This window comes from Aquarana catesbeiana, linkage group LG13, assembly GCF_042186555.1.
Source record: "Aquarana catesbeiana isolate 2022-GZ linkage group LG13, ASM4218655v1, whole genome shotgun sequence".
Classification (NCBI taxonomy): Eukaryota; Metazoa; Chordata; class Amphibia; order Anura; family Ranidae; genus Aquarana; species Aquarana catesbeiana.
The window spans coordinates 13,416,885-13,433,599 of NC_133336.1; the positions used below are offsets into that span (position 1 = coordinate 13,416,885).

A 16,715-nucleotide genomic window follows, 5' to 3' on the forward strand; every position below is an offset into this window, starting at 1 on the left:
AAAAAATGTAATCTATTGTAGCTCAACAATCATTAGATGTGAAATTATTTGTTTTCTTTGGCTTTTTCTCTGTTTTCACCTGGTTATCTGGCCACACCTCCTGTATTAGAGCCCCGCCCCCACTCTGAATGAAGGAGCACAGGAGGCACAGCAGGTAACAGCACTGTCAGCGTGGGGAGGGGGGGGGTGTTAAATGTATAATCAGATTTAGAATAACAAATTTAAACCAAACTCCAGCTCATGCTTTATAATCAGTTACAGCAAACAGTTCTTCTCCCTTTTGGGATAAAGGCTTTACATGAATAAATAAAAGCTGATCATTGTGAACACCCCTGCTAGTGTTTTGTGGTTTGCCTCATCTTGGTAACTGATGCATTCTGCTGGAGAGCTTCTGCTTTTGAAAAACAACAGACTTACTGGCTGGATCATCAGATGAAATTAGAAGAAAGAAAGTCTAAAAAAGAAAACGAATGCAGCCATCAGAGCTGCAAATTTAACCACTTGCTGACCGCCGCTCGCTGATATACGTCGGCACAATGGCAGCGGTGGGCAAATAGGCGTACAGGTAACTAATCCCCTTTAATTTGCGGGGCTAGTGGGCGCACGCGCCGCGTACAGCGTGACCATGCCCGCGGGTCCCGCAAACTCGATATGCTGGCTAACGCGTTTCGAAGGTTACCCTTCTTCATCAGAGCCTCTGATGAAGGGTAACCTTCAAAACGCGTTAGCCAGCAGTAGTCCGTATGCCTCCTTCCTGGGACCTGGAAAACTGCTACCACTGGAATAATTGCCTCTGTGCCATTGCTATGCGATTTTTTCTTCGACCTTTGTGAGTAGTTTTTATCTTGTTTTTAATTAAATAAATCTGTCAAGGATAATGCACTAGGCTGGTGCGCTCTTTTTTCTCTTCTTTTTATTTAACACTAGGACAATCCCATCCTTTGAGAGCAGCAAGGCCGAAATCCATAGTCCTTCTTGTACCCTTGGGACTTTTTAGCCAACACACCTGTGCGCAAGAGTATTTTTTGCTTCTTCTTTTCACACAGTTAGAATCACTCCCTAGGACACACTTAACCCCTTCATCGCCCCCTAGTGTTTAACCCCATTCCCTGCCAGTGTCATTTACGCAGTAATTGGTGCATTTTTATAGCACTGATCGCTGTATAAATGACAATGGTCCCAAAATAGTGTCAAAAGTGTCCGACGTGTCCGCCATAATGTCGCAGTCCCGATAAAAATCGCAGATCGCCTCCATTACTAATAAAAAAAAATAATAATAAAAATGGCATAAATCTATCCCCTATTTTGTAGATGCTATAACTTTTGCTCAAACCAATAAATATACTCTTATTGCGATTTTATTTACCAAAAATATGTAGAAGAATACGTATCGGCCTAAACTGAGGAAAAAAATTTGGTTATTTATATATTTTTTGGGGATATTTATTATAGCAAAAAGTAAAAAAATATTGCTTTTTTTTTCAAAATTGTCGCTCTTTTTTTGTTTATAGCGCAAAAAATAAAAACCTCAGAGGTGATCAAATACCACCAAAAAAAGCTCTATTTGTGGGAAAAAAAGGACGTCAATTTTGTTTTGTTGTAATGTCTCACGACCGCGCAATTGTCAGTTAATGCGACGCAGTGCCGAATGGCAAAAAGTGCTCTGGTCAGGAAGGGGGGTAAAATCTTCCGGGGCTGAAGCAGATAATAAATGTTTGCTTTTGGGTTGAACCACTTGCTGTCTGCCCCATAGCAGTGAGGGATCACGTATAGATACAGGACCCGGCTCTCCTGGGGGGGGGGGGGGGGCGCGCATGCGTGCTGGCGGAGGCTCGCTCCTGCTGTGATCGTGCGCGGCGGGTACAGCAGAAATGATGTCCGTCGGCACCCACCGAACATCCAGCACAGAGGCAGAACGGCGGTCTGCCAGGAGGGAAGGCATGGATGCAAAGCGGGGACTAGGATCCATCTCTTCCCCTAGTAAAAGCTCCTCCCACATTGTAGTAAAACACTGGCTAGGCAAACAGTTAACCCTTTGATCACCCCGATCTTTAACCCCTTCCCGGCCAGTGTCATTAGTACAGTGACAGTGCCTATTTTGAGGACTGGTCACTGTATTAGTGTCACAAAGGGTTAAAAGTGTCAATTAGTGTCAGAATGTCCGCCGCAATATCGCAGTCCAGCTATAAGTCGCTGATCGCCGCCATTACTAGTAAAAAAAATAAAAACAAAAAATAAATAAATAAAAATATCCCACGGTTTTGTATAACTTTTGCGCAAACCAATCAATGAACGCTTATTGAGATTTTTTTTTTTTTTTTATACCAAAAGCATGTAGCAGAATCCATATTGGCCTAAACTGAGGAAGAAATTCGATTTGTTTCAATTTTTTTATCGGATGTGTTTTATAGCAGAAAGTCAAAAATACTGTTTTTTTTTTTTTTTTTTTCAAAATTGTCGTTTTTTGTTTTTTTTTTTTTTATCGCAAAAAATAAAAAACGCAGAGGTGATCAAATAGTTCCAAAAGAAATAAAACAAAAATAAAATACCGCGCTGATGGCACATAAAAAAATATTAAGAAATATAAAATATAATAAGTAGCCACTAGAAGTGAGATACACACATAAGATAAATAGAAAATAAATGTAGCATTGATAATATGTTATATATATATATTAGCGCTGCTACAATTTTTTTCTATTTTTCTATTTTCTACCTCCAAAAGAAAGCTCTATTTGTGGGAAAATAAATTTTAATTTGTGTGCAGCGTCGCACAACTGTGCAATTAAAGTAACGCAAAGCCGTATCGCAGAAAAATGGCCTGGTCAGGAGGGGGATAAATCTTCTGGAGGTCAAGTAGTTAATATCGTTTTTAAATGTATCCTTTCACAGACGTTTGTTTGTTAATTATTATATTTTTTCTCGTAGAAGTGTGAGGACGCTGTACTGCCGCATTACCAATGTTCCATAAATCATAGACGTGTTTTATATGATACAAAATAGCGAAACGCCAAAAGTAGAAAAAAAAAAAAAAAAAAGAATTGCAATTAACTAGCATTGCTACTCTGCTACATTTCCTTCATTTAATTACAAATTGATCACCTGACACCTCTCGTTGATCGTGTTAATGGCGATCTTGCACCAGCAATTCATTCCTATTACTGCCTAATACATTCAAGCGGAAGTTTACAATGCTTGTGTTTTACCTGTCACATGCCAGCAAGCTTCTTAGAAGGACCTTTGTGTGGAAGCAGTGGCCTCTCTGCAGAGGTCTGATGTGCCTCTTTTTGAGTTGGAGGTAGAACTCTCCAACCAGCAAAGCTCATGCTCCCAGCTGATTGGAGAGCTCAGCCTACAGCCTGAGTAGAGTAGCCTGTCCCCTTCCAGCATGCTACTTAGAAGGACCCTTGCTCTATGTGTGTAAGCAGTGGCCTCTCCGCAGAGGCCTGACACCCCCCCCCTGTTAAATCAGAGCTAGAGCTCTCCAACCAGCAAAGCTCATGCTCTCCCCACTGATTGGGTAAGCTCTGGCTCTCACTCAGCAGGGGTCATGCCAGACCTCTGCAGAGAGGCCACCCATACTCCCAGCTGATTGGAGAGCCCTGGCTCTGATTCTGCAGGGGGCGTATCAGACCTCTGCAGAGAGGCCACCCACACTCCCAACTGATTGGAGAGCTCTGACTCATAAGGGGGCATGTCAGACCTCTGCAGAGAGGCCACTCATGCCAGTACCGGGACAGGGTCATCCAGTGCCCAGGGCAAGGATGCAGAATTACGCCCCCCTCCCCCACTATTAATGCATGCCGTATAATGGGTGTCCATTTCTTGCCCCTTTGCTTCACTGTGCCCAGGGCAACTGTCCCTCCTGCCCACCCCTTGTCCCAGCCCTGACTCATGCTCCCAGTTGATTGGAGAGCCCTGTCTCTGATTCAGCAGAGGGGGCATGTCAGACCTCTGCAGAGAGGCCACCCACACACCCAGCTGATTGGAGAGCTCTCGCTCTGACTCAGAAGGGGGCATGTCAGACCTCTGCAGAGAGGCCACTCATTCTGCCAGCTGATTGGAGAGCCCTCGCTCTGATTCAGCAAGGGGAGTGTCAGACCTCTGCAGAGATGCCACTCATTCTCCCAGCTGATTGGAGAGCCCTGGCTCTGATTCAGCAGGGGGCGTGTCAGACCTCTGCAGAGAGGCCACTCATTCTCCCAGCTGATTGGACAGCCCTGGCTCTGATTCTGCAGGGGGCGCGTCAGACCTCTGCAGAGAGGCCACTCATTCTCCCAGCTGATTGGACAGCCCTGGCTCTGATTCTGCAGGAGGCGTGTGAGACCTCTGCAGCGAGGCCACCCACACTCCCAGCTGATTGGAGAGCCCTGGCTCTGACTCAGTAGGGGCGTGTCAGACCTCTGCAAAGTGGCTTCTCATGCTTTAAGCTAATTGGAGAGCTCTGGCTCTGACTCAGCAGGGAGTGGGCATGTCAGACCTCTGCAGAGAGGCCACTCATGCTTCAAGTTGATTGGAGAGCTCTGGCTCTGATTTAGCAGGGGGCATGTCAGACCTCTGCAGAGAGGCCACACACACTCCCAGCTGATTGGCGAGCCCTGGCTCTGACTCAGCAGGGGGGGGGGGGGGGGCGGTCATGTCAGATCTCTGCAGAGAGGCCGCTCAATCTCCAGGCTGATTGTAGAGCTCAGGTCAGAGTCACTACTTCCAAGGGCAGGGGGAGGAGGGAAAGCATAAATAACACGACTGGCCGAACAGAATTACAGATATGAAAATAATAAACGGGAAGAGTAATATATATCTCTGGTGCTTAGCTGTGCGTTTAGTTATTTGGCTGAGGTCCCGTTTCATGCTGACGAATTTTACATTTACATTAAAAAATAAAACGCTTTCAAAAGATCAGAGGTCCCCTTCAGCGATGCAATTTTGTTTTATTTTATTTTTATTTTCTACAATTAGCAGATCACCTTCTGAAATTTAGCTTTATTCAGACTTCAAATGCATAACCAGCCATCTGTTTTATTCGATTAAACTCACGTTAGCGCTCCTTACCCGGATCCGGCGGAGTCCCCGCCACTGATTTAATGCAATGTGAAAAGATCCTCTGAGCCTCCATACATAATTCACAGCGTTTTCCTCCAACACTCGCCCCGCACTAACATTATATTCTGTTAAGCGATATCCTCCGGATACGCCGGAATTATCGAGCTGGAGGATAAAGAGGGAAATGAGGGCAACCAGCAGCGTATTGATTAAGGGAGCCAATCGGAGCGAAGCTTTAAAGACTTGGACGTTCGCCAATCTGTGGAGTAATACGGTCATAGATTGGTGGCAATTAATGATGATAAATAGACACCACATCCCATTCAACCACTTCAGCTCCGGAAGATTTAACCCCTCTTCATGACCAGGCCATTTTAAGCGATACGGCACGGCGTTACTTTAACTGACAATTGCGCGGTCGTGCGACGATGTAACCAAATAAAGTTTATGTCCTTTTTTCCCCACAAATAGAGCTTTCTTTTGGTTATATTTGATCACCTGTTTTTTTTTTGTTTTGTTTTCTTTTTGTTTGTTTTTTGTGAAAAAGACAATTTTGAAAAAAAAAAAAAAAAAAAATATGTTTTACTTTTATGCGTTTTCTATTTATTTTTTGTGAAAAAGAAAATCTTGAAAAAAAAAAAAAATATGTTTTACTTTATGCGTTTTTTTTTTTTTTGTGAAAAAGACAATCTTGAAAAAAATAATAAATAAAGAACAATATGTTTTAATTTATGTGTTTTTTTTATTTTTTTGTGAAAAAGACAATCTTGAAAAAAAAATATGTTTTACTTTATGCGGTTTTTTTTTTGTTTTTTTTTTGTGAAAAAGACAATCTTGAAAAAAATAATAAATAAAAAACAATATGTTTTACTTTATGCGTTTTTTTTTTTGTGCTATAAACAAAAAAAGACAATTTTGAAAAAAAAATATTATATTTTTTACTTTCAATATACAATATTTTTAACTTTCTACTATAAAACATATCCAATAAATACATGAAAAAATTCTAATTTCTTCATTCTTCATCAATTTAAACCAATATGTGTATCTGTATCAGTATCTGCTACATGTTTATGGTTAAAAAAAAAAAAAAAATCCCAATTATATATTGATTGGTTTGCGCAAAAGTTATAGCGTTTTCAAACTATGGGATATATGGTTTCGGATATATATTTATGCGTTTTTTCTATTCATTTTTTTGTGAAAAAGACAATTTTTTTGTGCTATAAACAAAAAAAGACAATTTAAAAAAAAAAAAAAAAAAAAAAAAAACAATCTTGTTTGCTTTCTACTATAAAACACATCCAATAAATAAATGAAAAAAATTCTAATTTCTTCATCAATTTGGACAAATATGTATCCTGCTACATGTTTTTGGTAAAAAAAAAAAAAAAAAATCCCAATTATATATTGATTGGTTTGCACAAAAGTTATAGCGTTTTTAAACTATGAGATATATAGTGGAATTATTTTTATTTTTTTTTTAGTGAAGACAATTTTGAAAAAAAAAAAAAAAAACAAACAATATTTTTTACTTTCTGCTATAAAACACATAAATACACAAATAAATACATGAAAAAAATCTAATTTCTTCATCAATTTAGACCAATATTATTATTATTATTATTATTATACAAGATTTACAGTATCTCACAAAAGTAAGTACACCCCTCACATTTGTGTAAATCTTTTCTTCTACCTTTTCATGTGACAACACTGAAGAAATGACACTTGTCTACAATGTAAAGTAGTGAGTGTACAGCTTGTATAACAGTGTAAATTTGCTGTCCCCTCAAAATAACTCAACAGACAGCCATTAATGTCTAAACCGCTGGCAACAAAAGTGAGTACACCCCTAAGTGAAAATGTCCAAATTGGGCCCAAAGTGTCAATATTTTGTGTGGCCACCATTATTTTCCAGCACTGCCTTAACCCTCTTGGGCATGGAGGTCATCAGAGCTTCACAGGTTGTCACTGGAGTCCTCTTCTCCTCCTCCATGATGACATCACGGAGCTGGAGGATGTTAGAGACCTTGCACTCCTCCACCTTCCATTTGAAGATGCCCCACAGATACTTAATAGGGTTTAGGTCTGGAGACATGCTTGGCCAGTCCATCACCTTTACCCTCAGCTTCTTTAGCAAGGCAGTGGTGGTCTTGGAGGTGTGTTTGGGGTGGTTATCATGTTGGAATACTGCCCTGCGGCCCAGTCTCCGAAGGGAGGGGATCATGCTCTGCTTCAGTATATCACAGTACATGTCTCTTCCACTGAAGCCGGCGATCGGCTGATCACGTGATGTAAACAGAAGATCGGTAATCGTTTTTTTTCTCCTCGTGCTGTAAAGAGATTACCGATCTTCTGTTTACATCGCGTGATCAGCTGTGATTGGCTGACAGCTGATCAAGTAGTAAGGGGCCGGGATTGATGACTCGGTGAGCACAGATCGCGCCGCACGTGACCCGCAGGGGGAGCGCGGGGAGCGTGCAAAGGGGCGGACGTCATATGACGGCGTCCCAGCAAAGTAGGTCCGCGCTGTAGCCGTCATTCGGCTCTAGCGCAGACGCGAAGGAGTTAAAAAAATGCAAAATTCAAATCGCCGCAAAATTTGGGCAAAAATGCTCTACAAGCTTTTCTGCAGTTTTCTCCGTTGAAGTCGGTTGAACCAAAAATGCCCCGACCCTTTTAAAAAATGCAGCAGCTGAAAAAAGCATCGAAGTCCCATAGGAAACCATGTTAAATGGACTGTGGTTTTTCTACAAAAAGCACCAAAAAACGCATAGGTGTGAACCGAGCATTAACAACTTACGTTTGGGAAGATTTTACCCCCTTTATGACCAGGCCATTTTTTACTATTCAGCACTGCGCTACTTTAACTGGTAATTGCGCAGCCATGTAGCGCTGTACCCGAATTAAAATTATATAATTTTTTTTTCACACAAATAGAGCTTTCTTTTGGTGGTATTATTGTTTTTTTTTTTTTTTTTTTTTTTTTTTTTTATTAATCCTTATTATATACACGAAAAAAGACCAAAAATTGTGAAAAGAAAAACCCCAATATTTTTTACTAAAATAAAGTGACACGAAATCTGACTTTCAATAACACCACTTGATAGTGAAACTGTAAATTGCTACATATAACTGTGTGTCCAAAATATCAAGTAATTGTGTAATAACAACACACATAAAGAAACAAATGAATAAGTAAAATAAAAAATAAAGTCCATGCAAAGTGATGTGTTTCAAGTAATTAACTTGGTGAACAATCTTCTTATACACTCCTGAACTTCCTTCCACCACACCGATTGTGGTTGTGATCCACTCCCTTTGAAAAGCGCACTCACCAAATAGATTCGCCTTGCACTCTCATGCTCGGCATAAATGCTGTTTAAGCCCACCAGGGTTAATCACACTTTTTCGATTGAAATGGATGGTCTGGATGGTCTGCTTTATTGCCAATCCCCCACCGCCCCAAACACAGTTGGATGACACTCTTTAAAAACGAGCAATAAATATCAAAGCAAACTGCCACCGCCTGACATGTTTCGTCATTCCGACTTAAGTAGGTGTGACGAAACATGTCGGGGCGTGGCTGTGCGCTAACCATCTGAGCTAGCGTGTGACGTGCTGAGCCGATTCAGGATGCAGAAATCCAAGCCCGAGCAGCGAGAGGGGGGGGTGAGGTTACATCCGAACACCTCGGGTCCGCCGTGACCACGGTGCACTGGTTTGGGCACATATTGGAAGCTTGCTGTGATATTTATTGCTCGTTTTTAAAGAGATTCATCTAACTGTGTTTGGGGCGGTGGGGGATTGGCAATAAAGCAGACCATCCAGACCATCCATTTCAATCGAAAAGTGTGATTAACCCTGGTGGGCTTAAACAGCATTTATGCCGAGCATGAGAGTGCAAGGCGAATCTATTTGGTGAGTGCGCTTTTCATAGGGAGTGGATCACAACCACAATCGGTGTGGTGGAAGGAAGTTCAGGAGTGTATAAGAAGATTGTTCACCAAGTTAATTTCTTGAAACACATCACTTTGCATGGACTTTATTTTTTATTTTACTTATTTATTTGTTTCTTTATGTGTGTTGTTAATACACAATTACTTGATATTTTGGATACACAGTTATATGTAGCAATTTACAGTTTCTCTATAAAGTGGTGTTATTGAAAGCCAGAATTCCTGCCACTTTATTTTAGTATTTAGTACTTAGTATTTTACTCGGCTGCCCAGGAATCTCCCTCCTGACTGGCTGAGGCACAGCAGCGGGGCACCATTGGCTCCCACTGCTGTCAATCAAAGTCAGTAAGCCAATGAGCAGTGAGAGAGGGGGCAGGACCGAGTCGCGGCTCCGTGTCTAAATGGACACACAGAGCAGCGGCTCGGCTCGGGTGCCCCCCCCCCCATGCTTGCTGTCGGGACACTGAGGGGCCAGGAACGTCAGAGAAGGACCCGAAAAGAGGAGGATCGGGGCTGCTCTGTTCAAAACCATAAGACGGCTTTCACACTGAGCCGCGGGGGGGCGTCGGCGGTAAAGCGGCACTATTTTTAGCACCGCTTTACCGTCGGTGCTATTCGGCCACTAGCGGGGCGGTTTTAACCCCCCACTAACAGCCAAAAAGGGGTTAAATCCACCCACAAAATGCAGCCGGAGAGGCATTTTGCCGGCGGTATCGCAGTGCTGCCCCATTGATTTCAATGGGGAGCAGCGGTGAGTTCACCGCTCCTTCACCGCTCCAAAGAAGCTGCTGGTAGGACTTTTTGTGATGCCCTGCCAGCACAACGCTCCAGTGTAAAAGCTCTCGGGCTTTCACGCTGGAGTGAATGGAGGCGCTTTTTTCAGGCGCTATAGAGGCGCTATTTTTAGCGCTGTAGCGCTTGAAAAAACGCCGGCAGTGTGAAAGGAGTCTTACACAGAGGAGGTAAGTATACCATGTTTGTTATTTTTAAATCCAAAAAAAAAAAAAAAAACTTTAACCGCTTGCCGACCAGCCACCGTCATTATAATCCGGCAGGTCTGCACGATCCCGCGAGCCGTCGTATCTGTACGTCGGCTCCTTTACCCGCTTCCCAACCGGCGCACGCCGATGTACGTCGACAAAATGGCACGGCTGAGCAAATGGGCGTACCTGTACGTCCCTTTAAATTTGCCGCTGTGCCATCGCTCGCGCCGGCCGGGACCCCTGTGAGTCGGGTCGCGGGTATCCCCGTGGCGACCAGACTCACGGAGGTCCCGGCCGGCGCGCACGATGGGGAGATGCTAATGTAAACAAGCATCTCCCCGTTCTGCCTAGTGACAGTGTCACTGATCTCTGCTCCCTGTGTTTGCGAGCAGAGATCAGTGACATGCCACACACAGCCCCTCCCCCCCGCAGTTAGAAACACTCCCTAGGATATACTTAACCCCTACACTGTCCCCTAGTGGTTAACCCCTTCACTGCCAGTGTCATTTACACAGGAATCAGTGCATTTGTATAGCACCGATTGCTGTATAAATGGCAATGGTCCCAAAAAACGATCGCCACCATTACTAGTAAAAAAAAAAAATTATTAATAAAAATGCCATAAAACTATCCCCTATTTTGTAAACGCTATAACTTTTGCACAAACAAATCAATAAACACTTATTGCAATTTTTTTTTACCAAAAATATGTAGAAGAATACGTATCGGCCTAAACTGAGGAAAAAAAACGTTTTTTGGGGATATTTATTGTAGCAAAATGTAAAAAATAATGCGTTTTTTTCAAAATTGTCGCTCTTTTTTTGTTTATAGCGCAAAAAATAAAAACCGCAGAGGTGATCAAATACCACCAAAAGAAAGCTCTATTTGTGGGGAAAAAAAGGATGTCAATTTTGTTTGGGAGCCACGTCGCACGACCGCGCAATTGTTAGTTAAACTGACACAGTGCCGAATCCCAAAAAGTGCTCTGGTCTTTGGCCAGCAAAATGGTCCGGGGCTTAAGTGGTTAAGCGGGATAGCAGGAGCGTGTGCGCCGCCAGATGCTCGCAGCTGACGGTCGCAGTGACCCCTGGCCACATGCGATCGCGTGCACGAGAGGCAGAACAGGGACGTGTGTGTGTAAACACACAAATCCCTGTTCTGTTCTGAGAGGAGAGACAGATCTTGTGTTCCTAATAGCTAGGAACCACGATCTGTCATCTCCCCTAGTCAGTCCCCTCCCCCTACATTTAGAAAACACACGAGGGAACACAGTTAACCCCTTGATCGCCCCCCTAGTGTTCCCTGCCAGTGATATTTTTACAGTAATCAGTACATTTTTATAGCACTGATCGCTGTATAAATGCCAATGGTCCCAAAAATGTGTCAAAAGTGTCCGATGTGTCCGCCATAATGTCGCAGTTCCGATAAAAATCGCAGATCGCCGCCATTACTAATAAAAAAATAAAAAAAAATAAATAAAATGCTATAAATCTATCCCCTATTTTGTAGATGCGCACTTATTGCGATTTTTTTTTTTACCAAAAATATGTAGAAGAATACGTATCGGCCTAAACTGAGAAAAAATTAGCTTTTTTTAAAAGAAAAAATTGGGAATATTTATTATAGCAAAAAGTACAAAATATTGTGTTTTTTTTTTTTTCAAAATCCTCGCTCTTTTTTTGTTTATAGCGCAAAAAATAAAAACCGCAGAGGTGATCAAATACCACCAAGAGAAAGCTCTATTTGTGGGGAAAAAAGAACGTCAATTTTGTTTGGGTGCAACGTCGCACGACCGCGCAATTGTCAGTTAAAGCGACGCAGTGCCGAATCGCAAAAAATGGCCTGGTCATTCAGCAGCCAAATCTTCCGGGGCTGAAGCGGTTAATGTCACTTAAAAACAGGTAGTGGGGTGGTGACTAGTGATGAACCGCCATGGATTTGGTTCAAGCAGGGTTTAGCAAACTTTGGATGTGGAACCCAAATCCCATTGAAATGATTCTAATAGGTGGGGGGGGGGCTCTCCTGTGTCGGATCACGTGTCTAGCACATGATTCGGCACTTCTGGGTAGGGGGCGCCCATGGCCCATGATTGACCACTGTCACTCACTGACTGGCAAGAAGGAAGACAGGGCGGAGCTCTGCCTATGTGAACAATACAGAGCTCTGTCCTGTCAGCGGGGATGTGGCTTTTTTTTGTTTCCTTGCAAAGCAAATCTATTAGTAAAAGCATCACACAGTACACATAAACACTGGCTAGGCACACATTTAACCTTTTAATTGCCCTAAATGTTTAACCCCTTCCCAGCCAGTGTCATTAGTACAGTGAGAGTGCATACTTTTAGCACTGATCACGGTATTAGTGTCACTGGTTCCCAAAAGTGTCAGTTAGTGTCAGATTGTCACATACTATCACAGTCCCACTATAAGTCACTGATACTAGTACTAGCCTTTACTAGTATAAAATAAATAAATAAATACAAATTTCAGTATATATGCCATAGTTTGTCATGATGAAGGACCTCTGTTGTGATGGGAGGACCTCTGATATGATTGGAGAACCTCAGATGTAATGGGGGAACCTCTGATGTGATGGGGGGACTTCTGATGTCATTGGAGGACCTCTGATGTAATGGGGGGTCCTCTGATGCGATAGGAGGGCCTCTGATGTGATGGGGGGACTCTGAAGTGATGGGGGGACCTCTGATGTGATGGGGGACTTCTGATGTCATTGGAGGACCTCTGATGTATTGGGGGTCCTCTGATTTGATGGGAAGACCTCTGATGTGATGGGGGGGACTCTGAAGTAAAGGGGGGGGGCTCTGATGTGATGAGAGAACCTCTGATGTGATGGGAGGATTTCTGATGTGATGGGGGGGGGGCTCTGGTGTGATGGAGGACCTCTGATGCGATGGAGCACCTCTGATGTGATGGGAGGACCTTTGATATTACGAAAGACCTCGGATGTGATGGGAGAACCTCTGATGTGATGGGAGAACCTCTGATGTGATGGGAGAACCTCTGATGTGATGGAGGGACCTCTGATGTGATGAGGGGCCTTTGATGTGGTTGTGTGCATCATCCCAGGCTCAGGTTTCCTATTGATAAATAACATTTATGTTTTATTTAACATTTAAGACTGGGGGGGGGGGGGGGCCTTTATAGTTTACAAACTTATAGAAGGTGCTGTGACTGAATAAAGCACCTAATTTCGGAGTCTGCTTTTTATATCTGCTATTTTTATAACATATACCAAAAAAAATCTTTTTTATTAGATGGTAACTTTGTAGTCACTACTTACGGATATTGATGGGACCTCTGATATGATGGAGGCCTCTGATGTGATGGAAAGATTTCTGATGTGATGGGAAGACCTCCGATGTGATGGGAAAATCTCTGATGTAATGGGGGGATCTCTAATGTGATGGAGGACCTCCAATGTGATTGTAGGATCTCTGATGTGATGGGAGGGCCTCTGAACTGATGGGGGGACCTTTGCTGTGATGGGGGACCTCTGATGTGATGGGGGGCCTCTGATGTGATGTGGGGATCTCTGATGTGATTATGGACCTCTGATGTGATGGAGGACCTCTGATGTGATGCGAGGACCACTGATGTTATGGGAGAACCTCTGATGTGATGGAGGATCTCTGATGTGATGGGGGACCACTGATGTGATGGGGGACCTCTGATGTGATGGAGCACCTCCGATGTGGTGGAAGGATCTCTGATGTGATGGAGGGGATCTCTGATGTGATGGGGGACCACTGATGTGATGGGGGACCTCTGATTTGATGGCAGGATTTCTGATGTGATGGGGGGGGGGGCTCTGATGTGATGGAGGACCTCTGATATGATGGGAAGACCTCTGATGTGATGGGAGGATCTCTGATGTGATGGGGGGGCCTCTGATGTGATGGAGGACCTCCGATGTGGTGGAAGGATCTCTGATGTGATGGAGGGGGGCTCTGATGTGATGGGGGGACCTCTGATGTGATTATGAACCTAAGATGTGATGGAGGACCTCTGATGTGATGGGAGGACCTCGGATGTAATGAGAGGACCTCTGATGTGATGGAAGACCTCTGATGTGATGGGAGGATCTCTGATGTTATGGGGGGCCTCTGATGTGGTGGGAGGATCTCTGATGTGATGGGAGGACCTCTGAAGTGATGGGGGGACCTCTGATGTGATGAGAGAACCACTGATGTGATGGGAGGACCTCTGAAGTGATGGGGGGACCTCTGATGTGATGAGAGAACCACTGATGTGATGGGAGGACCTCTGAAGTGATGGGGGGACCTCTGATGTGATGAGAGAACCACTGATGTGATGGGAGGACCTCTGAAGTGATGGAGGGACCTCTGATTTGATGAGAGAACCACTGATGTGATGGGAGGACCTCTGATGTGATGGGAGGATTTCTGATGTGATGGGGGACATCTGATGTGATGGAGGACCTCTGATGTGATTGAGCACCTCCGATGGGATGGGGGACCTCTAATGTGATGGAGAGACCTCTGATGTGGTTGTGTGCATCATCCCAGGCTCAGGTTTCCTATTGACAAATAAAATGTATGTTTTATTTAACATTTAAGACTGGGGGTGGGGGGGGGGGCCTTTATATTTTACAAACCTATAGAGGGTTCTGTGACTGAATAAAGCACCCAATTTGGGAGTCTGCTTTTTATATCCACTTTTATTATAGCATGTACAATGAAAATATATTTTTTATCAGATGGTAACTTTGTAGTCATTACATATGGATATTGATGGGACCTCTGATATGATGGAGGACCTCTGATGTGATGGGAGGATCTCTGATTGTGATGGGAGGACCTCTGATGTGATGGGGACCTCTGATGTGATGGGGGACCTCTGATGTGATGGCAGGATCTCTGATGTGATGGGGGGGGGCTCTGATGTGATGGAAGACCTCTGATGTAATGGGAGCACCTCTGATGTGATGAGAGGACCTCTGATGTGATGGGGGAGACCTCTGATGTGATGGGTGGACTTCTGATGTGACGGGAAGATCTTTGATGTGATGGGGGACCTCTGATATGATAGAGGACCCCTGATGTGATGGGGAACCTCTAAAGTCATGTGAGAATCTCTGATGTGATGGTAGAACCTCTGATATGATGAAGGGACCTCTGATGTAATGGGAAGACCTCTGATTTAATAGTAGGACCTCTGATGTGATGGGGAACCTCTGATGTGATGGGGAACCTCTGATGTGATGTGGAGACCTCTGATGTGATTGGGGAACCTCTGATGTGATTGGGGAACCTCTGATGGGATGGGAGGACCTCTGATGTGATGGGGAACCTCTGATGTGATTGGGGAACCTCTGATGTGATTGGGGAACCTCTGATGGGATGGGAGGACCTCTGATGTGATGGGGAACCTCTGATGTGATGTGGAGACCTCTGATGTGATTGGGGAACCTCTGATGTGATTGGGGAACCTCTGATGTGATTGGGGAACCTCTGATGGGATGGGAGGACCTCTGATGTGATGGCTGGACTTCTGATGTGATGGAAGGACCTCTGATGTGATGGGAGAACCTCTGATGTAAAGTGGGGACCTCTCATGTGATGTAGGACCTCTGATGTGATGGGGGGGGGGGGCTTCTGGGGGGCCTCTAATATGATGGGGGACCTCTGACGTAATGGAGGACCTCTGATGTGATGGGAGGACCTTATGGCTGAAGTTAGCTGATCGGCTGTGGCTACTATTAACCACTTAACCTCAGGATGGTTTTAACCCCTTCATGATCAGGCTCTTGTTTGCTATTCAGCACTGCGCTATTTTACCTGGTAATTGCGCTGTCATGCAAAGCTGTACCCAAATTAAATTGATATAATTTTTTCACATAAATAGAGCTTTCTTTTGGTGGTATTTTATCACTACTGATTTTTTTTTATTTTTTATTATATAAATAAAAAAATACCAAAAATTTGGGAAAAAAACAGATATTTCTACTTTCTGCTATAAAATATAACCAAGAAAAAAAATTATATTCATAAATTTAGGCCAAAATGTACCTCTCCGTGAGTGGTAATAAATACCTGGAAGTGTTACTTAGCATGGAAAATATACTTCCGATGTTAGAGCCACTTCAAGGCTGGACTTCACCGTACAGATTTTCAGACTTTAGCACAGCTGCATCATTTTAGTTGTCTGTCCCTTTTAGAAGAAGCCGACCCCGCTCCACGTGAACCGGGCACGTTCCCCTCGGAGAGCTGTAAATTAATAATCTGCAGATTATTAGTGGAGGAGCCGCGCTCTCTGGTTTCTGGTTTTTGTCCTCAGGAGAAAAGAAGATAAAAAAAAATAAGAAAAAAAAAAGCAAAATGATACAATCATCCAACCATCTCACGCTGCGCCCCCGCCGGAGATTCAATCAGGATAATACAGAGGTACAATGGGTCACGTACGAGGTGGTGGCGTTATTCAATGTGATTGGGAGGCGAGATTGCAGCCCGAGTGCTCCAGATACATTGAAAGCCGGCACGGCTAATTAGGAGGGATGTACCAGACGTTATTATCGGCCTCCGCCGCCACAGATCTATGAGTGCGCCACGCTCAGGGGCTCCGAGAACTAGACTCCCACACCGGATTACTGCAAGAGAGAAATATACATTTATTGCACGCATTTATATAATCAACCTTTTACAGGGAATCGTTAACTATTTCCATAATTTACTATCCAAGGAAGGGCTCA

The 16,715-nt window shown here is 43.7% G+C and overlaps 1 protein-coding gene across 2 annotated transcripts in view; it reads left to right on the forward strand.

The window, feature by feature from the left end:
- Positions 1–16,715, forward strand: part of LG13H14orf132 (linkage group 13 C14orf132 homolog) — a 102,879-nt gene that overhangs the window by 45,431 nt on the left and 40,733 nt on the right. The window contains exon 1 of one of the 2 annotated variants that reach the window (XM_073610196.1): positions 16,022–16,410. The exons of the other annotated variant lie outside the window; for it this stretch is intronic. Within the exon in view, the coding sequence (XP_073466297.1) occupies positions 16,345–16,410 (66 nt within the window). The 5' untranslated portion in view covers positions 16,022–16,344. Of the gene's footprint in view, positions 1–16,021; positions 16,411–16,715 lie in introns of those variants that run through there. 2 annotated transcript variants of the gene reach the window in all.